The sequence below is a fragment of the Spinacia oleracea genome, chromosome 6 (assembly GCF_020520425.1).
Source record: "Spinacia oleracea cultivar Varoflay chromosome 6, BTI_SOV_V1, whole genome shotgun sequence".
Lineage (NCBI taxonomy): Eukaryota > Viridiplantae > Streptophyta > Magnoliopsida > Caryophyllales > Amaranthaceae > Spinacia > Spinacia oleracea.
In genome coordinates this window covers 117,731,185-117,757,200 of record NC_079492.1, presented here as the reverse complement: position 1 = coordinate 117,757,200, position 26,016 = coordinate 117,731,185, and the positions used below count along the sequence as shown (strand labels likewise).

Sequence of the window (26,016 nt, the reverse complement as noted above, 5' to 3'; positions counted from 1 at the left end):
TTTCATGTCATTGATTCGAATATACTTCATATCGTCTATTGCTAGGCCGGCCTTGGATGCATGAAAATGGTGGTAGCCTCATCTTTGCATCAATGCTTCAAGTACTACAAAAATGGTGAAAGAAAGGTGAACGCTGATGTGAAGCCGTTCTCCAAAGCCGAGTCTCATTTTACCGACGCGAAATTCTATGCCAGCCAAGGAAAGACTGTTGAAGTGATGCCCGCGGAAATTGCATCAACTGGAAAAGTTATGTCGAAAAAGCTTCAACCTGGAGAAGAGAAATCTTCGAAGAATGCTAAGTCGATGAGAAGAAAAGCATTCCTTCGCAAAGAGTTGAAGAAGATCTCAAATCGGCGGTTCCAGTACTACGTTACATTGCTATGTCGCGTCGCAAAGAAGGTCAATCTCCGTTTGTAAATTGGGGAGCAGGGCTACTTCAAAGAAAGAAAGTCAAAGACATGTCGCAAGAATTTGATAGAAGCATGACACTGTCGGTCCATAAGTTAAGTGATCCGAAGATATTGACTGCTCCCACCCCTAACTCCACGAAATCACCAGAAACACCTAGCTCAAGAAAGGACGGTTTTGATTCAGTTGCATATAAGTTAATGGAAAATTATGATATAAGGACGGTTTCGATCCAGTTGCATATAAGTTAAAGAAATGAAAATCCAGGACCTCGATGTATACGGTGATTCCAAGCTAGTGATACATCAACTCCTCGTCGATTATGATGTCAAGAAAGATGATTTGATCCCTTATCATAGGCATGCTTCACGATTACTAGCAGAGTTTGAGAGAGTTTGAGAGCGTCCAGTTGCATGTTCCAAGGAGTGCCAACAAGATAGCTAATGCACTTGCAAATCTCGCAGCCACATTGGCACCAGGGGTAGAAGAAAACATGTCAGTTCCCGTATGTAATCGATGGGTGATAAACCCTCAAGAAGAAGATGAAGCTGAAGAATTCTCAGGTGTAGTCACGGTGTATGAGATAGACATAGGAGATTGACGTCGACCGCTCATTGATTTCTTAGTGCATAAGAAGTTACCAAGCGATTTGAGACACAAGATAGAAATTCGATGACGTGCTCCGCGCTTCATCTGCTATAAAGAAACCCTTTACAGCGTTCATTCCTTGGAACCTGGTTGAGATGTCTAGGAGATGAGGACGCAACAAAAACAATGGAGGAAGCTCATTCTGGAGTTCCTGGAGCTCATCAATCTGGTCATAAGCTTCATGATCGTGTCAAAAGGATGGGGTATTACTGGCCAACCATGGTTCAAGATTGCATGGAGTTTGCGAAGAAATGTGAACCTTGTCAATTTCATGCGAATTTTATTCACCAACCTCCGAAACCACTACATCCGACAGTGACATCTTTGCCGTTTGAAGCATGGGGTCTCAACGTTGTAGGTCCAATCACGCCAAAATCATCAGGTGGTCATGCATACATCCTTCTGCTGTTACAAATTACTTTTTGAAATGGGCTGAAGCAATTCCTCTCCGAGAAATCAAGAAAGAGAACGTGGTTGATTTTATTCGAAATCACATCATACATCGATATGGCGTGCCACGTTACATAATCACGGACAACGGCAAACCATTTGTCAACAAGTTGATGACGGGTCTTGTGAGAAATTCAAGTTTGCGCAGAACAAGTCTTCAATGTATAATGCTCCTGCAAACGGACTAGCTGAATCTTTCAACAAAACAATTTGCAAATTGCTTAGTAAAATTGTTGGAAAACACAAGCGAGATTGGCATGAAAGAACGAGCGAAGCTCTATAGGCGTATCGTACCACGTATAGGACACCAACTCAAGCAACACCTTGTGCACTTGTGTATGGTGTGGAGGCCATATTGCCGTTGGAGATTCAAATTCCGTCACTTCCCATAGCAGTCCAGGAAAATCTCACTGAAGATGAAAATGCTAAGATTCGTCTGGCAAAGTTGGAAGCACTTGACGAAAAGACGCTTGAAGCGCGACAGAAGTTGGAATGCTACCATGCTCGTTTGACAAGGGCCTTCAACAAGAAGGTGTGAGTACGGTCTTTCAAAGTTGGAGACACGGTCCTTGCTATCAAGAGGCCCATTCTTGTTTCTCGCAAGACAGGAAGCAAATTTGCGTCAAAATAGGGATAGTCCTTATGTTGGCCAAGAAGTCTACGCCAATGGGGCTTACAAGATTGTCGATGCGGAAGGACTGTGCATCATGGAGTAAAAACTCGTCCTAGTTAACTCGGATCGCCCGAGTTAACTCGGATTTTCAAGTTACCGATACGAGTTTTGCCGAGTTATCACGTTGTTTTCAAATAAGGCGATATTTCGCCCGATACGACCGTTCCGTACTAAAATCGCCCGAGTTGACCGTTACCGTACTAAAATCGGCCGAGTTAATTCAGATTTCCAGCGAGAGCTCCAAAATTGAGATCGAAAATAAATAAATAAATGGAAGCAATTAGGTAGAAATTGTACCTCCGCCATTATTTTAGCAAAGGAGGCGGCGAGGAGGAAATCAGAAGAGAGTGAGAGATGATGAAAAGCATGTTCCGCCATTGTTGAGTAGCAATCGCAGAAGAAGCGGCGATGAGGAGAGAGTGAGAGAAAGATGAACGAATATGTTGCCCTAAGTTGTCGATGACTCTATGCAGCGATGCTACCAAAGCGCTAAGAAATTCTTTTTTTTTATATTAAAAAAATACCTCTGACCCCACCATAAAATGGAATGATGGACCTTTTCTAAGTTTCTTCCAAATCACGTGATGTCGTTTGTAAATAAAATCACATTTTCTATATTAAACTTTTAAATTCCCCACTAACTTTTTTTTAGATCAGGTATTGTGGTACTGCTGTACTCCGTATTTATTTTATTTTTATTAGGCAACCAAGAGAATACTTGTTTACCCACCCAAAAAAGATACGAAGTATGAATTTTAACTTTTTAAGTGGAGTAGAAGTCTTATTTAATATAATATTTTATTTATTAATCTTTATTTATTACTTATAAAAATCATAAAATCAAATTTCTACCGCGACAACCGCAACTCGGTCCGCGACCAACGCATCAGTTCCGTTACCGCGATACCGCGACCGTTCCCGCGACCGCGACCGATACCGAGTTTTCAATCTATGCTGTGCATAGGCCCTTTCATCGGCAAATTCTTGAAGCGTTACCACCCTTGAAGTTGTGCAACATTGTAACCTCCTACGCATGAGGCTAAACTGCAACTGCTGCAAAAAAAAAAAAACATTCTTAAAAAAAAGGACGCTAAAGAAAAAAATATTTTGAAGGAATTGCGTTGGCTTGATCTTGTGGAGGGAATTAATTCATTTCATAAGTACGTAGGTAGCTTGAAGGAATCACTAACTTCGAGTCCAGCCACAAAAAAAATCTCCCCTTTTTGTAATACTCCTGGGCCATAAGAGTATAAACTGTGAACGGTTAAATAAAAAAAAATTATTTTGGTTTCATATGAGTTAAGTAAATTACTTTACTAAATGTGAAATCAATAACAAAAATCTTTGACAAAAATGGATGATCTTTATTCATTTTTGAATGTTGAGTACATCAAAGGAAGTAGTCTCTAAAAACAAAAAAAGGGAAACAAGTGCAACAATAATAAAAAAAAGAAAAGAAAAGGAGAAACTACAGCTCAAACTTGAAATCTTGCAAAGCATTATGAGCAACCCCAAATTGTTTCTCAGCTTCCGCTAGCTTTTCCTCCACCACTTTGGCAACAACAATATTTTCCTTCACAACATGGAGTGATCTTTCTCGCTCATTCTTTTGAATAAGGTACTCTTGGAATTGTTCTTCTGAGTTTGTAATAAGAGGCAAAAGTCTATCCTCTTGTTCAGCCAACTCATCGAGCTTCTTCCTATATTCGGCCCGTACTTGCTGAAGTTGATCTATCTCCCTATGAAGAGATTTCATCTGCTCCCTTTTCTGCCCAGCAACTGCAGCTTCCTTCAAACTTGACTCTATCTCCAAAGATTGTCGCTCCAAGTCGTTGAGCGTGGTATCTTCTTTTTTCCCTAGTTGAACGTTGTGAAGCTGAGAAGTGAGAACCACACTCAATGTATCATTTGATAATAGCTTGAATGGTGGAAGTGTCAATCTTCTTATCTCGGACGAAGGAGAAAATATGTTCATACTCTTGAGATAGTTCGTGAACTTTGGCTAAGGGAGATTTCAACAACTTGTCCTTTATTGAATTGATCATGAAACTTGCAGCGTGTCGCTCTACCATAGTAATCATGTCTTGAGCATTAAAAGAAGAAAGCTCGCTCGAAGTAATAGGAACACTTATGGCTTCCACAGGAGTTTTGGGGCCAGTGACAACATCCTCAATTAACTCTTGTTGAGGAAATGAGACAAACGTTAAAGAAAAAAAACGGACCTCCGTCTCTTCAGGAGATAATTCAGATTCAGACACGTCGTCATAAAATATCATCGAAACTGTCTTCTTGCCTGCGTGCTCATCACAAGAAGGCCCATCACTAACAATTTTGCTCGCTAGTCTTCCACTTTTATCCTTAGTGCTTTTGGAAGACGCTTCTTTAGGCGGACAAGGTGTTGTGGAACTTTTGGGTAGCCTAACTTTAACTCTATGAGAGCCAGTTGTAGACTTGACAGCTTTGTCTTTTGACTGAGTATTAAGACCGTCACCCTTTCTCTTTTTAGACTTGGTGTTCATTGGGCTGGGATTTTTTGAAACAGAAGCCGCAATTAAAGAAAGGACCGAATCCCACCATGATGTGTAACTTGGCGTAACTCGAGATTGCACATTGAATGTATGACTAGGGATCAAGAAAATAGCCTTCGTATTCAAACGAGTGCTGGACTGGAAAAGACGGAACATGTACTCTTGGGTGATCTTTTGTGTCGGGACTTCTAGTTCACCTGGCACATCTTGGTGGAATCCGAATTGCTGGCTGAATCTATGGGGACTATAAGGCTCGACCACATAGTTATCATCAAATCTCAATGTCAAGAAGCACGACCGCACGCTAGTGAAGAAGTTCGTAAATTTCCTTGGTTGATTGTCATCCTCACGCTTTTCATCTTAACTATCACATTGAATTAGCAAGTCAGTTACCATCCTTACCTGAAGAAACAAATGATGTAGCATCCGAGAGTTGTATGACGGAATCGAAGCCTTGAATCCCAACCAGGGGAGCACCAACAAAGTCGTAAGTAGAGATATGATGACTCCGAAAATACTTAGCAGTCCACACATACACATATTGCGCATGGAAGGACTCGCGATGTTTGCCTGGAGTAGGAGAACTGAAAATCTTGTTCAATCCATTGTAGATGCTTGCCAAAATAGGGATCGCCAAGGAAGTCTCTTTGCCACTTGCAAGAAATGACGCAAGTTTAAAAGTGCTAGGACGGATGCAACCCAAATGTGACACCGGCAAAGCAAAAGCACAAAGCCAACACGAAAGAAAAGCGGTCAAATATGTTTGTTTGCAATGCGCTTCAGGAATCCCTAAAATACGAAATGCTTGGTAAGTTTTATCACTCCACGGTTGAGGATCCTTAAATGAACTGAAGTATTTCGTAGGCAATGGACGAGCGGAATTTTTGTTGCCAGAAGTCAAGAAGTATTTTGATGAATCACGAAACCAAAATCGACACCAAGTCTCGAACGTTATGGTTCCCACTCTGTGTTTCTCGGACAAGTGTTGCAGCGCCCTGAACAAATATTTGCAGCTGTAAGGGAGGTATAAACCGCCGTCGTCATCAGAGCCTTCCAATTCAATGGCAGAAGGGACGACCTCGTCATAGAAAATGTCGTTTATAGGAAGTCCATTAAGGTCATATATGTTCCAAAGACTAATGGACATTTGTCGTGGGGCACCATGAATCGCGAAGGGCGTGCATGACGGGCGAATTACACTTGTAGAGGTACGTAGAAGCATAGACGACATCAAGAATATGAGTAATGCCAAGTGTATGTCTGGAATGGCGTAGGACATCTTCTAGCCACTCCCAGTAAAGAGGGATGTATGCGGGCGCAACTCCAAATTTCGGGTTAGAACTCCATCTTGTTTCCTTGCGGGACAAACGTGCAGATAGCGTTTGGAATAAACGAGCCTCGTCGCAAGGACTATGATGTGAGGCAAGAAGGACAAGCTTAGGTGTTTTGCCACCAAATGCATTGACATCATGATACTCCTTGTACCATCTTTTCAGGCCTGAGAACTCTGTACGATGATTGATTATTTCAAAAGGACCAGTCACATGAGGAAATGAACGAAGGTGTGTTCCATCAATCGAATTAACATCTTCCATGAGTGACAATGCCTCTTCTCCAGAAGTATCGTGATACTTGAAATAAACCATGGCTATTTTGTTCCTACATAATCAACAACAAAAAATAATTACATGTTAGCGTATGCCAGACAATAAAAAAAGGGCAAAAAGGTCTTAACGAATCATGCCAAGAGACCAAGTTGTTGTTGAAGGTTTTATGGTGTTATAAGACTATCATGATCATAGATTATACGACAAATGAAAATATGTTTCGCATCATAGTCACGTATGAAATATACAATAGAGGGAGGGGGCAATTTTTGCTTGACCAAAAGTAGGGGTTTTTTATGGTGTATGGCATGTCGTAATCAATTTCATTCAGCAAAGGGGCGTAAAAAAAAACAGAAGCATGTTCCAATCGTTTGGGATATCAAGCAACATAATTACTTTCCTTTTGATTTATAAACTAAATAAAAAAGTAAAATAAAATTTGTTTTTAAAAAGAGGCAGCAATCATCCATCACCATCACGTGGGAACCAAGAAGCAAAATGAGAAAAGCCCATCACCATCATCCATCATTATGCAACATAAAAAAAAGGAAAAAAAAGAGAAAGAAAAGAAAAGATCTGCATAGTCACGTGAATGAAGAAGAGAGGAAAGAAGAAGACAAAAGGATTATGGGCCGCCACCACCATCATCATCAATCATCATTTGTTAAAAAAAAGTTTAATTAATTAAAAAATTTAAAAAAAGGACAAAAGGGTGTAGCAGACCAGTAGTAACGTGAAAAACAGGCATAAACACGAGGTATTGTCCTTATAATTTCTATCACACAGTAGCAATATAAACGAAGGAAGCAAAAGATAGCAGAAACTGAAATATTCAAAGGAAGCCATGGAAATAGCAAAAACCATGGTTTAAAGGTCAAGATCGTTGGAAGAAAACAATCAAACACATACCGGCTCGACGACGGTAGCGCAGCTCCTCGGAACACCAAGCCACGAACAACACCGTCTCGGACAGCTCTTCGGATCTCCAAGCACAAGAACAACACCGTCTCGGACAACTCCCCGGGTCTCCAAGGACAAGAACATCACCTTCTCGGAGAGCTCCTCGGACAGGTCAGACTTACACGGACAACTCCTCACGGACAACACCTCGATGTAATGGAAAGCTCTGTGCGTTGAACAACAAGGATACCACGGACTAGAGGACAACTGGTAGCCTCGAACTTGCTGCAAGAACAAGGACATTGGACCAAGGACAACTCCCCGGACAAACGCACAGTAAGCGACGACGAGCAAGCTCCTATCGGACTCACGGACGACTCCTATCGGACTCCTTCTACGGTCTGCGTATGTCGAACACTAAGGGCACGGGACCGAATTCTCCGGTCAAGGTAAAGGACATTGTTGTTGGTGATTCAAAAATTGACAGATTAAAGACTATGTTTATAGTAGTGGTGGATGATTTTGAGTCCTACTACAAATCAAATTGGGGTTTGGCAAATTTTATCTTAGTTACGTGGTCGTTGATTCCTGGTATAACTCAACTTCTCTTATCAAAGTATAGAAGTTCCTGTCAAATACTACGGGATGACGGGCACAGACATGTGTAACTCTTAATTCCATCTCAAATCGAATTGGGTAAAATATAAATATTACCTAATTTTATCTAATTACCTTTAAGTGATTAAGTTTCCAAGTGACTCTAATCCTTATCTTGTGATCAAAAGATGATGATTGGCTTTCAAATGAAATCAATCAATAAAGTTAGAATTCCGTAAGTCAAGAATTTCAAAGATGTTGTAGACTTGTAGTTAGGAAGGAAGTCAGTAGCTTTGATGCTTCTCAATTTTAGTCGAATTGTTCCTCTCTGTCAAAAAACAAAAAGGGATTTCTGGTCCAATGGAATATAATTTCGGTCCAGCCCACCATCAAATAGCACGGGTCAGCATTGGTTTGGGCTAAGAAACCAAGTACTACTCCTTAAAAGTAGCTCGGGGTACATAAAAAAAACAAAAAAAAACGCAAGCAAGATTTCGAGATCGGATGACGAGCAAACACTCAAAGCTTAGTGTACGTGACCGATCCTGAGGGGGCAATTTGTAGGTATTAAAAATGTCATAAATGCCACGTCATCATTTTTGTCCTGGAAAAGTCAAAGGTTGACTTATATTCATTAAAATGACAATTAAACTAGTACATTTGGGTTTTACACAAAACATGCCCAATTTAATCAAATGACGTTCGTTTAATGAATATGGGTTATTTAAATGGATCTAAGTAAACAGGCCCATTTATTTATCAAAGGGAAAACCCTAAACCTAGAAGATTGATATAAAAAGCTCTCTCAAAGTCATTTGTTTGACACACTGAACGTAGTATAGAAAATCTACTAGATCTTCGATCTGAACCTTCGCATCTACTATTTTTTAGAGGATGATCGGGTCGACCAGGTGAGATCATGAGTGAATATTAAATCGAAAACGTGGGAAATTCAATTCGATTGATCTTCGGATCCCGCTCGACCAACCAAGGTCAGAATTTCCGGTGTTAAGCATGTAGCTAGACTTTCTTTTTTCATGGTCTTGTTGAAATAGAATCACTTTGGGTGCTATCACATAGCCTTGATGAGAATGAGGAAATATGTGAAATGGATGCGATGTCTTGTTCAAGCTATGGATCTTAGGTAGAGAAGGAGAGCTTTATTCATACCTTGGTTATTTTCAAACAAATCCAATCTTGAGCCAAGCCTTTCCAGCCAAAAATTTCACGTTGAATATCATCTGCATCTATCACCCTATCCCTCTGATCATTGATAAGCTAGGGGTGGGTTAAACCTCATGGATAGATGTGGTTTTTGGAACATTAGGGGTCTAAATATCTAAGCAGAGTGATGTTTTATGGTTCATGAAACAAAAAACCCTAAAGACTGCTCCAAAGCACATAAGTCGACTTCAAATCCCGGTGGAGGAAGAACAACAAACACAAGTGTCGTTCTACCTCTATTCAACGTCCTTGAACGAGATAAAGCCCGGCGGCCCTCACTCAACACGTCCGACAAAACAAGTTCATACATCGTGGAGATCGAATCAGTGGATAAACATCTTAGAGATTGTACCGGAAATTACAAAAATCAATGAAAATATTTTGTTCACTTATTTTGAGTTCATTACTTTTGCAGACTTTAAATTTGTGTTTACAGTATGGTTATAACTAAATGTTCTTAAAAAGTCCATATTATAGATTCAAGAGGAAAGTGCAGCAATTAAATTATTGCACGATTATTTGTCCCGCTTCTTCTAGCTGCTTCACCCTGTTTCAGTCCCTAGAAGTATCTTACTTCACTACTCTGTTGATATTAATTACCTTGCAAACAAATTGCAGCTCTTGTTGGTGGAGTAGCACTTGGTTTCTACAGTCCTGCACTGGGTTGTCTAGCACACAAGTATTCCTTATCAAAATATATCACCTGTTGGCTTTTCTTTTTATCAGGTAAGTTTTTGTATGTTCTGCTCTATGGTTTTGACCTAGGCTGTCTAACCCTGTAATACTTCTTGGACTTTCAGGACTGAAATCACAGGATGGTGATCTTAAAGAAGTTGTTGAGGCCTGGCCTGCTTTTCTTTTTGGGCTTGTATGATCTCAATTTTCTGAATGTATACTGTATGTTGAAAGTTCTTACCCTTTAGATTTATTGTTCAGTCCAGATATCATATCTTTGGCTTATTGCACACCTGACATTTGTTTTATGATTTCACTCTATGATTTTCTTGCTTATGATGCATTCATGCAATGGTGTGACACATTTATAGTCATGAAATGTTCTTGATCTAGTAGCATTTTCTCTGTAACTCTGGTAGTGTTACTTTTCAGTAACTTCTGGTGAGGTTTTTATATTCTCGCTTAACTTTAAGGTTTCTTGAGCATATTTGTTATTGAAGACAAGGAGAGTTTATGGTTACAATTAGGAAAGAAATACAACTCTTTCTTACAACCGGAGTAATTTTTTTTATAATACTCAGCGACAGTTTATTTGGAGCAGAGTGACTTGCATATTTGGAGCTGGGTGAAATGTCGTGGACGTGCAGTCCTTCCATGACCATGGTTCTATTGCATATTTGCATGGCTCTGAACTTATGCTTCAATTGTTTAATATGCCAAAAGACGCATGTGAAACCACTCAGGTCTTATGATCAGGCAAAAGGAAGTGATAGAAATAGAGTATTTAAAGTCCTGAAGATTAACAGAGAACTGTAAAAATTGAGCAGCGGGCTTAAAATTTTAGAGGGATTTGTTAGTTTTATGTGAATCTGGTGCCAAAACTGCTCGTAGCCATAATGTGGTCTTACTGCTGAGAGGCCTGTTTAAGGATTCTGACAAATTATCCGAATATGGTTTATCTTATATTTATGCTATAATTTACTTCTTAATATCTTGATGAACAAGGACTGGAGAAAAGATGTTCCTCACCGTTTTCTTTGTTATTACCTAGGCTTCCATCCTGCTGGTGTGTCCTATCTTCTCAAAGCTGATTCTCAAAATTCAAATGGTACCTCAGGAGTTTATTACAGGTATGTAGATAAAATGCAGATATAGTGTATAAATGTTCACTTTAGTTGAAACAATTATGTGATGTAGCTGACTATTGTCATATCAGGGTTGGCGATTTTTAGCTGTATGCCTACGACATTGAATGGAGGAGTAGCACTAACACAAGTATCCGATTCATTTCATTTTGATACTTCGAGTTGCGTTTAAACATTAGCAAGTAATTTTGACTCACTACCTCATGTTGTGATATCAGCTTGTAGGTGGGAATTCTGCTTTGGCTCTTGCTCTGACAGTAATATCTGTTCTTTTAGGCATTTTGACTGTAAGCTACACTATCTCTTATTCTCCCTTTTATAATAATTTTGAGCTTTGTGCTGTTGTTGTTGTCCTATCAATTAATGTTTGTATTTTCTCTCATCCTCTGTCCGAATCTGAATTGCCTATCCTTTGGGAGAAGCTATATGGTGACATAAAGTGTTTGAAGGCATATGTTGAACAAGTAAGGGACAATGAGTCTTCTTGTCTTAAGCTCTGGGAATGGTTTAAAGTGGTGGATTTCCTCCCATTAATCAGGATATTGGAAGAAGTATTGTATATACAATCCATGATGATGGTAATGGTCAAAAAGTCAAGGTCAACATCAACAAGGAATTCCCTCACTAGAAACAAGTTTGTGTGAGGTGTGTCGAAAGTTGGGTTGGTTGAAAAAATGTAGTAATGGGGCTGATATTTGTGGTTGTTCGGATAAAAGAACACCAACATATCACCAACAGAGTTTTGAAGCATCGGATTCTAGTACTACGACGATTTATAATAAATTGATTTATGAAAAGCGCAATATTTCTTTCTCCTTGGGTCATCCAACTTGCCCTACTTTTCATAAGCCAACGACACTCTTCTTGGTGAAATATTAAAGTAGTTCAGGTTGAAGGTGTCTCTCAAGATTAAAATGAAACATCGAGGAGGGGTTGGACTGAAGGTACAATTGGATTCCCGAAAGCCTAGCCAAAACCCTATTTTTTCCTTGCATAAACATCTCCAAATTCATTATGATTCCAATCTTGACATTTATCCCCCCACCGAGTTTAGTTTTTTCGCACCCAGGTCTTCGAAATTCCTCTCCCACGCCCCCCTCAGAACACCCTCAAAAGAAGGTTCCATGAGCCACATTGGCTCAAACCGGAAAGGTAAGGGGAGTGATCGGACTATTAAGCAAAAGGAGAAGGGGTCAATGGTCGGGAAGTTTCTCGAGGAAGATGGCAAAGGGTTGCATTAGGAAAAACCCTCACCCAGTTATGAGTTGCTGAAGCCCCGTCTAGTCTCTATAGAACTCGCGAGTTATGAGTTGCTCAAGCCTGGTCTAGTTTCATATTATTAGCAAAAAGTTCATTTCGACCTCTATTTACAGGTTTTACTCCCAGTTTCTCGATTGATTTATTACTTCGTTAAAGTCTCCAATTGTAAGCCAAGGCATATTGACAGAATATGCAATGAGGAGTAAACTAGACCAACATTTTTTTCCGAGATTAAAGTTGGGACTCACATATATAGTAGAAAGAAAGGTTGAGAAATATCAGTTATCTCCTCGAGACTATAGACTCCGTGAGTATCGCTAATGATGTGAACATTCACCCTAACGTATTCACATAAATACATATCAAGAGAAGATTGTTACCACACTGATACATACTCATAATCTTCGTGAAGAGTGCTATTAAGTCCTCCGGGGGACTTGACCCAGTGTAGCCAAGTCTAGTCATGTTCCACCAAGTGCCAAGAGTTATATCTTACGAATTGATTGATATCTTCAGATTTGTTTTCGGGGGAAGGAAACACCAGATTTGGTTTGGTATCCTCCATGGATGCTTGGTGAAGAAACACGGGAGAAAGTGAAAGTAAGGAAAGTTCCTGGAACTTTTACTTTTAAAACCCAGTACTTGAAAGCTAAAGTGTCTAGTACGGAAAGAAAGTAGAGGGGAGGTGAGGTGTCTAGTACGGAAAGCTAAAAGTGTCCATTAGGGAAAGAAAGTAAGGAGTAAGTTACATTATTTGACTTTTTAATGTAAGGTAGGTAAGGGGCCTTATTTAAGTAATAATAACCTAGTCTAGTAGAGGTAAAAGTTGGACTACTCACAATCTTTTAACTTGTCATGTGAGTAAGCAGATTAAATTCAAGTACTCCTTATATTCTCGTATGAATTATTTTACTAAAATACGTTATGGAATTGTTATTTTTGTACTACTATTAAAACATTTAAAATATAATTAATTTCAATTCTACCGTGACAATCGCGACCCGGGCTGCGACTAACGCATTATTTTTGTTACCGTGACACCGCGACCGATACAGCATTTTCGATCTATGTTAGCACAAAAATCCTCTGTCTCTACTAACATGATCAAATCAAGGTGGTGTTGGTTGATGAACATCTCCATATTTGGTTTAAGAGAGGTTCGTGCAATACCTCTTGCATTCTAAAACAACATCAACGTATTATATAGAAGGTTCGGTTTGCGCATGAGCGCCTTGACTGTGTTTGTTACTTTGCCTCCCAAGGCACGACTTCGTCCCTTGTTATGGATTACATGCATTTACTTCTTTTGGGAAACATCACCATGTCGTAAACCTTTAGGGTTTTTGTCCTTTTTCTGAAAGATCCCGAGTTGCTTCGCCATGGGAAGTATAGCGCATTTAAGTTAGTCTTGGCTTTGATTGTGAGTGGCAGGTAAAGAAGGTCCATCATCTTCCTCTTTTTCGGAATGAAAGGAGAAAGATCTAGCCATGTCCTTAGAGTAGCATTTCCTTCCTTCTTCTTCCATTTGATCAAACAGAAGATGATCTACAACTTGAAATCAGGGAATACGTGTCGGGTTTCGGGACTAGTTCGGAGTTGAGAATGAGCTCTTTTACTTCTTTGGAAGTCTATTTGATCACGATCTCGTCCTTAGGACGTAGGTAGAATAGTTGGGTGAAGTCGATTTGGCAGTGGTGGTTTGTTGATCAGTAGGTATATGTCCCGGCGAAGGTTTTTTGTCACGTTTCTCAATGCAATATATTTTAATCATTAATATCTTTAGTTATCCATAAGTAAAAAATATAAAAAGTTGATATTATAAATCTATGCACTGAGGTGATTATAACAAGACCCTACTTGACTATATTTTTTCTTAAGAATAAATCACAATTGCTAGTCAAAGTAGATTATATGAATAGTGTCAAAGTAAAATTGTGTCATCTAAAAAAGAACGGAGGAAGTATAACATAGTGTTTATCAAGAAGCTATGGCCAACCGATGTGACTGCTATCTTCTTCTTTCGTTTTCTTCTTTTCTTCTTTTTCCGTTTCTTTTGGACTCTTGACCGACTTTCTATAGTTACGGATTAATAGGTTGTGGTGCAAACGAAAAAGAAAAAGAAAAAAAAAAGAGAAAAAGAAATTCAATGAAGCGCAAAAAAGCACGCTTCGTTCGCTTCGGCGTGCTTCTTCCAAAACGCTTTGCTTAGGCCTAATTAAGCGTTTTGCACTTCAACGCTTAAGCACGCTTTTTTAAACACTGGTTTGTATTTTGTGTTGTTTGAAAAATTTAATGTTCCACTTTTTACTGTTGATTGGGTTTCGTGCACCCTAACGCTGCTTTTGGTATGGGGAAAGATGACAATTGAGAAATTTTCATCACCTAAATTTAGTTCCTGTAAAGACGAAAAGGAGTTTGTTAAGTTGGTTTAGGTTTTTGTATTTTCCAATGCATGCCTACTCACTGAACCTTCTATACTTGTATACTGACAATGGGGTTATCCTGCTTTTCTTTTGAATTTGTACTTTTCGGATCCTGAACAAGTTTCTTCTGGTCCCACCTTTGGTAAGTAATTACTTGGTTACCCTTGTTGTCTCTACTTATCCATTTTTCTCCATGGTTATGGAGGGTAACATCTTTTTGAGGTCTTCTTTTATCCCCAATGACTTGCCATTCATTTTGACTGTGTTGTTGGATTTTATTGTTCTCCATATCAGTACCCTTTCCCCGACATACTGCCAATGTGTGGCCGAAAGTATTACATTTTGCACAGAACGAGAGTCCCTCTGAGAACACAACTTTTTAGAAGGTGTTTCAAAGCCAAATGTCTGATGGGGTTTTTTTTGGATTCATCAACTACTACACATAAGCTCGCGAACCTTCTGCCCTCACTTTCTTTGAATTGTGTATCAATTTTAATTAAGGGGCCAAAAGCACCTCCCACTTTCTTGAGATCCTCTCGAAAGAACTCTATGGGGAGTTCTGATAAGTTTGCCCAAATTGGTGCAGAAAGTTCAACTTTGACTTCTCAAGGGACATACAAAAGTGTAAAAATCTATCTCCAAAGCCATGATAGGTGTTTTCTATTGCTTCTTATAATTCCTTGAGAAGGAAATCTTTGGGGAAATCTCACCAAGGTTTAGCAAGCGGGATATGAAGGTTTGGGCGGGAGCTCGTAAGGGCTTTCTTGAAAGAGAGTGGGAGGGGTTTTCCATTGGTTAGATCTGGTGGGGAAGGTGAATCGAAGCTTGCTTTGGGTGGGTAGAGATGGGTTTGGTGGGCTGGTAGCCTGGTACACTCTTAGCTCTTGGTGGACATTCCTGGCTTTGTTGATCGGAGCCTTCATCGTCACAGTGGTGGCTCACTATTGCCGTGAGGACTGGTTTTGGTTTTAGGGCGGTTTCTCTCTCATTACATTTATAAATAGGGATGCATCTTACTTCTGCTTTGATAATTGACAAGGAAGCTGTTTCTGGTTGACTCATGATCTGAAATCAGCAACTATTTGTTGCTTCACAAATGATAAGAAGCATGGACAGTTTAATGAGTAATGTTGATTTGTATGTAATATTTAAAATGTTTTGAAATAAATTTTTGATTTGTAGGTGCCTCTCTGGATCACGAAATTCATTGCTGATGGATTTGGTGTAACTATCCCTACTTGGCAGCTGTTCCAAAATCTTCTGCTTACTCTTATAGTCCCTCTCGTTCTGGGAAAGGTTATTTCTGTTTCAATTTATATATTTTTATTAATTGTAAAAATTTATACACTTGGTAGTTAGAGTAGGACAATTTGATAATAAAGACTACCGTTGTTGTTGTGATTACCTATCCTGAAATACCTCCTTGCTTGCTCCAGAATTTCTTGATACAGTTACCTTTCTGCTAATGCCTTTCTTTATACGGAATAATAGATAAATTTGAGTAAATTCATGCCATTTTTATCATTATGAAATATGAAGTCTCTTTTTGTTCCTTTCGCAGTTGTATGGTATTTATATTAATCATTGGTGTTTTCTGAATCTTAAGTTAATTGTCTTCTTTTCAGGTTTTGCGGAACTTGTTTCCTGGTATGATTATTTTTGACCTAGAGACTGGATTTGTGCATGGTTTTTTGGGTTTAACTTAACAAATAATATTTTTCTCTCCTCCGGGATGGGAGATTGCTGATGAGATATTGGGTTGTGATTGATAATTGTTCATGCAAGTAGGAATTTTAATATTCCTCTCTGTAATTGGATTCATGAAAGAATTTTGATATATGCTCTTTTTTTTTTTTGAGGGTGAGGTGGGTTTTGAAATATCCCAGCATTGCCTAACGAGAAAGTTTGGGAAACTAGGCCTATGTAGAGTATTGTGTAAATGGTAGAAAGAGAGAGGTCAAAGGTGTTTGCATTATCAATTGTGGATTGTTTTTTTCCATTGTGTTTCTTCCAAAAATGTCGTTGTTGTTGTTGTAATAGGTGTGGCAAGGTATGTTGAACGGAATGAGAAGTTTTTCTCGATCACCACTTCGATTGTCCTCGGTTTAGTAAGTCCTGAATTTTCCTTTCTGTGGTGCATAAAAGATTAAATTGATGTGGAATGCATATTATCTTTTCGAGGAACAGAAAATGCTCCAGTCAGCGTTTGAAAATTTCCCCTGAAAGTCTGAGTCAGTCACCTACAAAAACGGAGAATCTATGTTATTTATGGGGGAGGGCTTGAGCTTCATATGGTTCTTTAACATGTTTTTAATGTTGAAAGTTCTTATTCTTGAAAGTTTAAATGTTTAAGCGATGTTTTACTTTTGTGAATATATTTTTTAACTCCACGAGCTCATTGTGTGTTCTGAATTTAATGGCTGAAACACCTATTATATGTCCTCTCATATTAACTTTCTATATGGAACTTTGTGTTCATTTTGTGTCTGGTTTGTAATTTTTTGACTTTCTTATATTGATCTCTCTTTTTACTATAATTCAGTTTCCATGGATGCAAGTTGGTAAATCACGGCAATTACTCTTAATGGTTAAGCCTGCAATCTTTGTTTCTGCAGTTGTGATTGGAATGTGAGTACTTTTTTTTAATACATTTGCCTTTGTGTTTCATTCTCAGCAATATCTAGTTACGCTTGCCTTTATTTTTCACACTCCTTGATGTATAAGATTTTATGTAGCTGTAATTTAGGTGTTGCTGGTTGAATTATTTTCTGGCCACCACTATCCTTGTGTCATGGGTTTTCTCCACTTGCACGCTGATTGGTGATTTCTTAGAGGTCTAGCTGATGTCCTAAACATGATCAAGAAGGCACAACTCATGCAAGTATGCAGTTTATGCTCCATGCACTACCCTCAATATCAAGTGTCAACCCTCTGGCTTGAAATAGAATAGAAACAACTGGATTACGAATTGTTATCGTGTCGTACAGGCCAATGTCATGTAAGAATAGCTATAAAGGGACAGGGAAAGATACTGCTGTCTCTCTTGTATCTATCTTCCAAAAATTAAAGCGAGCTCATCCATTTGAAGTACAATAAGCATTTGAAGTGTAGGATAGAAAACCATATGATTGCTACCTAGCATCATTGATTTGTCTTTCCTTGCCTTCATTTCCCTAATACAACGGACAGTACCTTTTCAATTCTAAAGTTTTCATGAAAATATTTGCAAATTTCCTTGAAATATGCATTTGCTCTCATACAAACCCATTTTCCTGAACAAATTATCAACAGCAGAACAAGTGCTTTTTCCTTCAGATATTCTTTATCTTCTCTGCGTTTTCGAAGGTGAGTAATCGAGGAGGAATTTACGGTGATGATAAAAAGTTATGGAACAGTCACATATTCAGTCTCAATTAGTTGGCATCAAATCCTGTTTCACTACTCCATTCATATTGAATTACCACAGGCATTTTATAGTTTTGTCACTGACTGCAGGCTCCTGTCATTGGTGCTGCAGTTGTTTGCTGTGTAGGCCATGATGCATCTAACATTTTATCTAAGAATTACAATTAATCTCAACAGCAAACAAACAATTGTTAGGATATGTTTGGTGGGGGCATGGAACTAGTAATTTTCTTAGAAGTAACGTCTATTTCAAACAATGGATAATATTTAATTTTGTGAAAATTCAAACATCCAATTGCAGCTACGCTTTTTAGCATTTGGTACTCGTGACTTTTCAATATTTCATCATATTGGTTCCATGACATTCTTCTGACTGTTACTCATTCATGGGTGTATTTATTCTGATGCACTGAGGATGAAGTGTAGATATGAGGTTAATTTATTTCCTTTCTTGCAGAGTTGTGCATCTGAGCTTTTTAGTTTTTAATGCCACCTTGGTGAGAAGTTTATCTGTTGGATCATCTTCCTGGAAATCAGTATTTCGGAAGGAAGAAAATAGAAGGGCTTTGACGCTGGTTTGCAGCCAGGTTTGTTGATATTCTTACTGTTATCTGTTCTATTGTTTTCCATCTCTATGGTATACAAGGATTTGGAGGAGTTTTTATGAGCATGTCTCTAATTCTTAGATCCTCGCACAGTAATTTTATTTTGTTACATCATTGATTGTTGTTTATGTAAAATTCGGTGAAGCAGTGCAGGGGCATAGACTCCACTGATTCTAATGATGCGGAAGTGAAAAATTATATCCATATTTCATCTTGTTTTGTTGTACGCTTATTTCTTATCTGATTTGTTGTGTCTTAGTGTGAGAACCACTAACGAGCCATTGACACAAAATCTTCCTTGTAGAGATCCTTGCTTATGGCAACAGCTGTGGTGGAGCAGCTTGGAGGTGTGCTAGGTGAAACTGGCTTGTTGCTTCTGCCTTGTGTAGCAGCCGACGTGAACCAGGTACTTCACCCAAACTATTCTCTTATTTTCTGCAGTTATTGATGATCTTATTTATTAAACATGAGCTGAATTATTTTGAAGAGGGAGTAATATCGTAGTCATTTTGATTTTGTACCATGTGTGTAGATCATAATTGATTCACTTCTGGTTAACTTCTGGCTTCAAAAGGATGAGTCTTGCGACATTGTGAAGAAAACTTGAAACTTGCTTGATAGAATTTATTATTGATTCCTAAGTTCCCTTCTATCCCATTTTTTGAAAATAATCAAAATGTGTATAAGGAAAAGAATTTAGATAATTCAAATTCATAGGTTACTTCATTTTTTGAAGAAATTTACAAAAAATTTCTTCTCCTATTTTCAACTTTCAAGTGCCCTTCAGTGATCTTGCCATAAGTTGGGCTTATTGATTGAGGCTGAGAAAGAGTACATCACTACATTGTGGCTTTAGTAGAACATTTTTATGGTCCCTTCTCTTTCTCTCTTATATTAACGCTTCATTTCTTTCTTCTTGTAACAATGAGTCAAGGTTAACTAAGATAAGTAAATAAGACAAGTTTAGTCTATTTCAGTTGAGGTTACTATTTTCCCTTTGTTGAGTCTTTATCATGTTGGGTCATGCTTGAATTGTAAGTAGTTAAATAGCTTGAGCTTTTTGCTAGTAGCTAATGGGCCTAACCATTTCTAGGTTGTAATTTATTTATTTTTGCCAAATGGCTTTTTCCATGTCTGCAGTGTGCTTGTTTGATTTTGTAGTAATTACGTACTTTAGATAGAAAGACTTGCGCATCTCTTCAGACAAAGACGCAAATGGAAAACCATCTTTATTTATGGATAGACGACTTGGCAACACTGTACACTCTTAACATACCACAATAGCGGTGACTAATTTGCCACTAGAAAGGGGAAGATTGTATACATCTCTCGATCTCTTGAGAGTTGAGACCTTGTCAAAAGTGGTATTTTTTGGTGGTTGTAGTTATCGTTGGCCTTAGGTGTTCTATCTACGTGGTAATTAGATGATCTTCAACCAAATAGTTATACTCTAAAAGATGGCTGACGCCTTGACCTCTTAAGCTTTGAGAAGACAAGTCTTCCGAGCAAAGATGAAACTGAAGATGCCCATATATGGCCCACTAAGAGGGCTAATTCGGCTAAAGATATTAACAGATAATAAGAGAACATGATTAGGCTAATTGAATCCATAATATAATTCTATATCACTCTTTCTTGGAAGAAGGAAGACCATGAGTTATTTATGTAGTCTTGATATATTATAAGATTAGGGTCTAATGTAGCCTAGGATGTTATCTTTGATTATCATAGATCCGGAAGCTTGTAAACATATTATTGCTTATGTCCCTGACAATATTTTGAGGATTTAATGACGTTACTTCTATGTTAAGAAATTACATCTGGGTTAGCCTTTAGACATGAACAAGTTGTCATGAGGCTCACCCGCGTGTCTACTCTAGGCCGCGGGTAGCTAAGTATTAAACATACGGAGTACTTGTATTCTTTTACAGTCTTCATGAGTTGAGAAGTCCTATATTGTAAAGAGCTAGCAACATATCTTATATGATGGAATAAGTTCCCTAAAGATAAATTCCCATTTAGTAAATTTTAACCAAGCCTTTTGGACACGAAAGTGACATTCCATGTAGGAATCTTAAGTTAACTATAGCAGATATGGTCTGTGGGTAGATAATTATGTTTATTTTTAGCATTCTACTCCCTCCGTCCCGGAATACTCGACCCGGTTTGACCGGCACAGAGTTTAAGGGACTTGAATTGACTTATTTAATTTAATAGGTAGTAGTTAATAGTGGGGTATTATTTAATGTAGTTAGTGGGAAATATGTAAAGGGGTGGGGTTGGGGAGAGTAGGGGTTGAATTTTTAATTATTTTTTGTATGGAGTAGGGGGTAGGTGGGTTAATAGGGGTGGAGTGAGAAATAATATAATATTGTTAGAATATTTCCATTTTTAGAAACAGGTCAAGTATTAAGGGACGGCCCGATAAGGAAAACAGGTCAAGTATTCCGGGACGGAGGGAGTATGATATCTTGAGTATGTAGAAGGAAAGGAGTGGATGATACTGTACCAAGATCATGTATTTATTTCCTAGGTATCTGACTATGCTGCCTTTTTCTCCTAGAATTTGCGTTTTCGATGTATAGTTTATTCAACCATTCTCATGATCAGCATGGCTTTTTATAGGAGGGATGATGATGCATTGATGCTTAAGAGCCACTATGCTTTTAGAAAGTCCCCATGCTATTATTGTTCCGTAGGTTAATGAATATTGAATCATGAACCTATGAGACGTGGGTTGCAAATAAAGATCCTTAGGCAATTTTGTACTCTAGAGTATCTATATTTTTCTTTCATGGAAAGGTTTACATGAAATTTGACTCGTCTTCTCTCAAGACCGAGGTTTAAATATACTATTTTCTCCATTTTTTAATAATTGCACCATCTTGGTTTTATCACTATTCACATATTCTTATATAGTTAATTTTTGTGATTTATATGTAAGGAAAAATATATTCATGTGGGATCTTGTTAGATTCGTCTCGAAATATACTTTCGAATGATCAAATTTTTATAATTTTTTAAAAGGTATAATGAGAGATATTAGTGATTAAAATAGTGCATTGGCAAACGTGAAATCCCAGATGGTGCAATTAAAAAAAATGGAGGAAGTATTTCAATTCGAATCAACTGTTCCAACCCTCATCATTTTTAGCCTCTCTTCATTAATTATGTAAGTAGTGATATATTGGAAAAATGGAAAATCAACTAAAAAAAGGAGATGACACTAGAATTTTCTCAACTTCAAAAACTATAGCATAGATAACTATGAATTCTTGACCGGGGAAGTTCGATTATTTTTTTCCCACTAGAATTGTCAGTTGTACGCTCTTTGTTGTCGCCTAATTTTTTTTTTTTAATATGTGTGTAACTAGAGACACGGAGAAATATCGAAATAATGTAGATATGATTTGTTCTTATGTAACGTTATGAATGATAGACCTTTTAGGCTTGAATGTTGATTTGTATGATAATTTGATGTTGGAATAATGAGAATAAATAAATGAAGAAATTAAAACACACACAAAGATTTAAGGTGGTTCATTCTTTAATGAGCTACATTTATCATAGGGGAGGGTTTGGAGCTTGTATTATTCTTCAATGGAGAAAGAATTAAGGAATTTTCAAAGGTGAAGAAGAGAGAATTTGTTGTATGCTTAGATCTAGGGTTTCAACCTCACTTGTGTTTCTCTTTCTTAATTATGAAATTCTCATTACATTTGTATTTATGACATCATACCAATCTAAGGGACAAGAAAAGGCCACGTCGATTGAACCTTGCGGAGAAGAAAATAGTTCACCCGCAGGGTTCGATCGAACCTTTAAAGGGTTTGGCCGAACTTCCCCTACTTCATGACAGCTTCTCGTAAAATAGTCATAACTCCCTCATTTCTCATCCAAAATGAGCTTATGACCAGACGTTGGAAAGCTATTGAGCCAAGCTTTCACCTCCAACTTGAATCAACTCAATCTAATGAGTAGATCATGAGATATGTCCATTTGAAGTCATACCTTCCACTATAACACCCTAACATCGTTCAAGGAACATTCGAGGCACACATAACATGTAATGAAGATGATCGTCATGATTTTAACCAACTAAGTTAACTAACTTCTGCAACTAAAATAAGTTGGTTATTAAGAATTGCAAGGGGTAGGGGAAGACCTAAGAAAACTTAGAGGAAGGTGATTGAGCACGATATGAGCTTTCTTGGGAATTGAGGAAAATATGACGTTGGATAGGATAGCGTGGAGGGAGAGAATATATATTGATGACTTCATTTGACTTATACAACTTTCATGTTTCTGTTTCTTTCTATTTTTTAATTTATTTTTTATTTTATTTTTAAAAATCTTTTGAATTTTTTATTTTTACATGCTATTTTGAAATTTACTTATTTAGTTATTCATTTATTTTAAATTTTACTTATTTTTTATTATCTCTTACAATATTTCTTCTATAATATTTATATTTATTTTTCTCTTATCTTACTTTCATTAATTCCACCTCCTCTTCCTTGCTTTTTTCTTTTTACTTCCTGTTCCTTTCTGGTTTGATTGATGACAATGATGATCTCCTATGACGATTCATGTTAGCCGACCCCAAATCATTTTGGGACTAAGGCTTTGTTGTTGTTGTTGTTGTTGTAGTACTAAGTATTTACACTTAAGATAGTGGTAAATGAAAGTGTTAGGCTAAGAGTATAAGTCCACTAATAGGTTACGAGGAAGAAATGTGAACTTTTTGAAAGCATAATAAAGTCTGAACTCAGTTGGTCATGGAATTTAGAAACCTATGGTGCTGTTCATACATTGGTTTAATTGAGTGGACATGTTTGTGGTGGTGCCACTTTTCTAGGCTTGTCCTTAAAATCAGCTTAAAGTCTATTGGTAGTGCAATGGATCTTTCCAATAATACCAAAATGAAGTCAGATATATGCTAAACTGCCTAGGAATTTCTTAATTATTGCTGGAATTGGCTTTTGGGTGTTCTTGGGATCCTTTATTTCCTCTCTAATCATAGCTTCTAATCCTATTATAATTTTCTTTCCATGATTGCTGATTGCATATAGAGTCATAGTAAAAAGACGACGACGACTACTACTACCTGTGTTAAGATTCATTCCTTGGTTATGTAAGAACGAAATAATAGTCAAAGTTTCTTTTTGAACAAGTATGTAGTGGGACAAGGTCGCCAAGGCGGCATGATGTGATGTGTGATCAAACACATCACAACGCCAAACATGTACCATTTATTTGAAAAAAAAGTACCATTTCATTAAAAAAAAGTACAATTTCGTTAAACGGAGTACCATTTCGATAAAAACATGTACCATTTCGATAAAAAGAGTATCATTTCATTAAAAACGGAGTATCATTTCGATTAAAACATGTACCATTTCATTGATTTTTTTTTCGCTGTTATATTTTTAGAAAAACATAACAGATTGCGATTTTGTCTTCCTCATAGTGGGACGGCCATACTTATCATAGGTTAAAAAACTCTCCAATCAAAGGTCGTGTAACTCCCCTATTCCCTTTTCATGAGAATCGAACTCCAACCAATAGCCTATGGTGAAAGATGAAAGAAGTTTTCAACCCCTCTACGCTCTACCTTTTAACTTTTGAATAATAGTTATTACTTAGACATGTTTTACTTTTTGATTGACATAAAATTAATGACCCAGTAAGACATGCTCTCGCATACCTATTAACTTTCTCTTGTGAATTAGATTAGATAAATGCAGGGGAGCATAAGGTATTGATTCGAATTGAATTATTAATTCTTAGTACGTGTTTCTTTAAATAATAACCTACCTCTGATAAAGAGTTCAAAGAGTGAGAGAATGATTTTTAAATAGATAGGAAGAGTGCACCTAGGCACCTAGCTCATCAAAGGTTACTTATGGCTAATAACCTAATACGAGTTATCTATACTCTATACGAGTATACGACTATACGCTATACGACTATACGCTATACCCCAAAGCCTACCTTGTAGACAAGCTATTTTTCAAAGGAAGATTCTCCCGACCGCAAACTGCCCCCGCTGCAATACTCGGGACGAATTCCTAAACCACCTCTTTTTTGAGTGTGAGTCATCTGCCCTTGTCTGGAGAATCCACCTAACCACAAAGCGGCTAGGGAGGGCGTTGTGCTATAGGGATATCTTCAACGCCCTAAATGAGCTCCATCGCCACCCCCGACTATGGTTAAGTTCTGCTTTCTTCTTTGGACTGTCTGGAAGGAGAGAAGTAACGTTATCTTCTCAAATATGACTTTCTCTCCGCTAAAATGCTATTTCAAAGCCTACAATTTTTATAAAGAATGGGATTATAGAGTTCTTTGGACTCTATTCAATCTCCAAACCATTCTTCTAATCCTCTCCTTCCAACCACCTTCCCCCCTCCCCCCCCCCCCACCCCCACCCCATCTTGGTGAGGTGGTTTCCTCCACCCTTAGGAGCCTTCAAACTTAATTTCGACGGCTCACGCAAATCTAATTCTGCTGCAGCTGGAATCATCATCAGAGACAGCAGTGGCAATGTAATTACGGCAGCTACCTTCAACCTTGGTACCACCCAAGTATATATAGCCGAAGTCATGGCTCTTCACAAAGGCGTTCTGGAAGCTTCAAAGCTTAACATTAGGAATCTCCATATAAAGGGAGACAATCTCCTTGTCATTAACACCATCAAAGGTATCTGGAAGACCCCTTGGAAATTGCAGTATATCATAGAAGACATTAAGAACATGTTTAAGGATTTTGATCATTTCACAATCAAACATATCTCCAGAGGGGCTAACAGGGCGGTAGACTGGATTGCTAATGTAGGTCACCTAGTTATTGATTCAATGTATATTCAGCATAGTAGTAGTCAGGCACTTTGTAATATCCTTCAGGAGGACAGTTTAGGAGTCTACCTCGAGCGGAGGGTCTCCTAACTGTTTGTATTCTTTTTTCCTTACCATTTAAAAAAAAATAAAAAAAATCTTGTCACAGTATTTAGATCTAATCGCTTCTTAGTAGGTAGTGACGTAGTGTTTTGAATTCTTGAAGTATACGAAGTATAATACTTCTACAAGTATATGCCTTTGCCGAAAGATTACGAAGGCTTATAATTGCAAGATTATGCAATAGGCAAGAATACTTATTGGTGTTGATGGTGTTTGCTTTTGAGAGGTAATCATACTGAAAACACTTTTATTTTTGCTTTTTCTATTCCTCTGTTCGTATTTAAAAAAGAAATACATTTTCTTTAAACGGTCGTATTTTAAAAAGAGATACACTTTCTTTTTTTGACATGTTTTGATCCCTAATTTCCATTATATTAATATTCTTTCTTTCTTGTGGTCCCTCACTTATCCGCATCATCTTTTTTACTATAATAAATAAAGGGGCTTACTAAATCCCGCCCTAATGTTACTCACCTCTCTATATTACCGCCCTATTAAATGACCCAACTACC

The 26,016-nt window shown here is 37.8% G+C and overlaps 1 protein-coding gene across 2 annotated transcripts in view; it reads left to right on the top strand.

Annotated features, from left to right (window-relative positions):
- Positions 1-25,549, top strand: part of LOC110802770 (probable sodium/metabolite cotransporter BASS4, chloroplastic) — a 32,199-nt gene extending 6,650 nt beyond the window's left edge. Inside the window, exons 3-14 of one of the 2 annotated variants that reach the window (XM_022008217.2) lie at positions 9,654-9,761; positions 9,836-9,903; positions 10,762-10,840; positions 10,927-10,985; positions 11,074-11,142; positions 15,721-15,834; positions 16,164-16,185; positions 16,579-16,646; positions 17,081-17,166; positions 18,401-18,530; positions 18,853-18,954; positions 25,062-25,549. In XM_022008217.2, the coding sequence (XP_021863909.1) occupies positions 9,654-9,761; positions 9,836-9,903; positions 10,762-10,840; positions 10,927-10,985; positions 11,074-11,142; positions 15,721-15,834; positions 16,164-16,185; positions 16,579-16,646; positions 17,081-17,166; positions 18,401-18,530; positions 18,853-18,954; positions 25,062-25,097 (941 nt within the window). In that variant the 3' untranslated portion in view covers positions 25,098-25,549. Of the gene's footprint in view, positions 1-9,653; positions 9,762-9,835; positions 9,904-10,761; positions 10,841-10,926; positions 10,986-11,073; positions 11,143-15,720; positions 15,835-16,163; positions 16,186-16,578; positions 16,647-17,080; positions 17,167-18,400; positions 18,531-18,852; positions 18,955-19,080; positions 19,530-25,061 lie in introns of those variants that run through there. The other variant, XM_022008216.2, reaches the window with a different exon arrangement.
- The last annotated feature ends 467 nt before the right edge of the window (positions 25,550-26,016 follow it).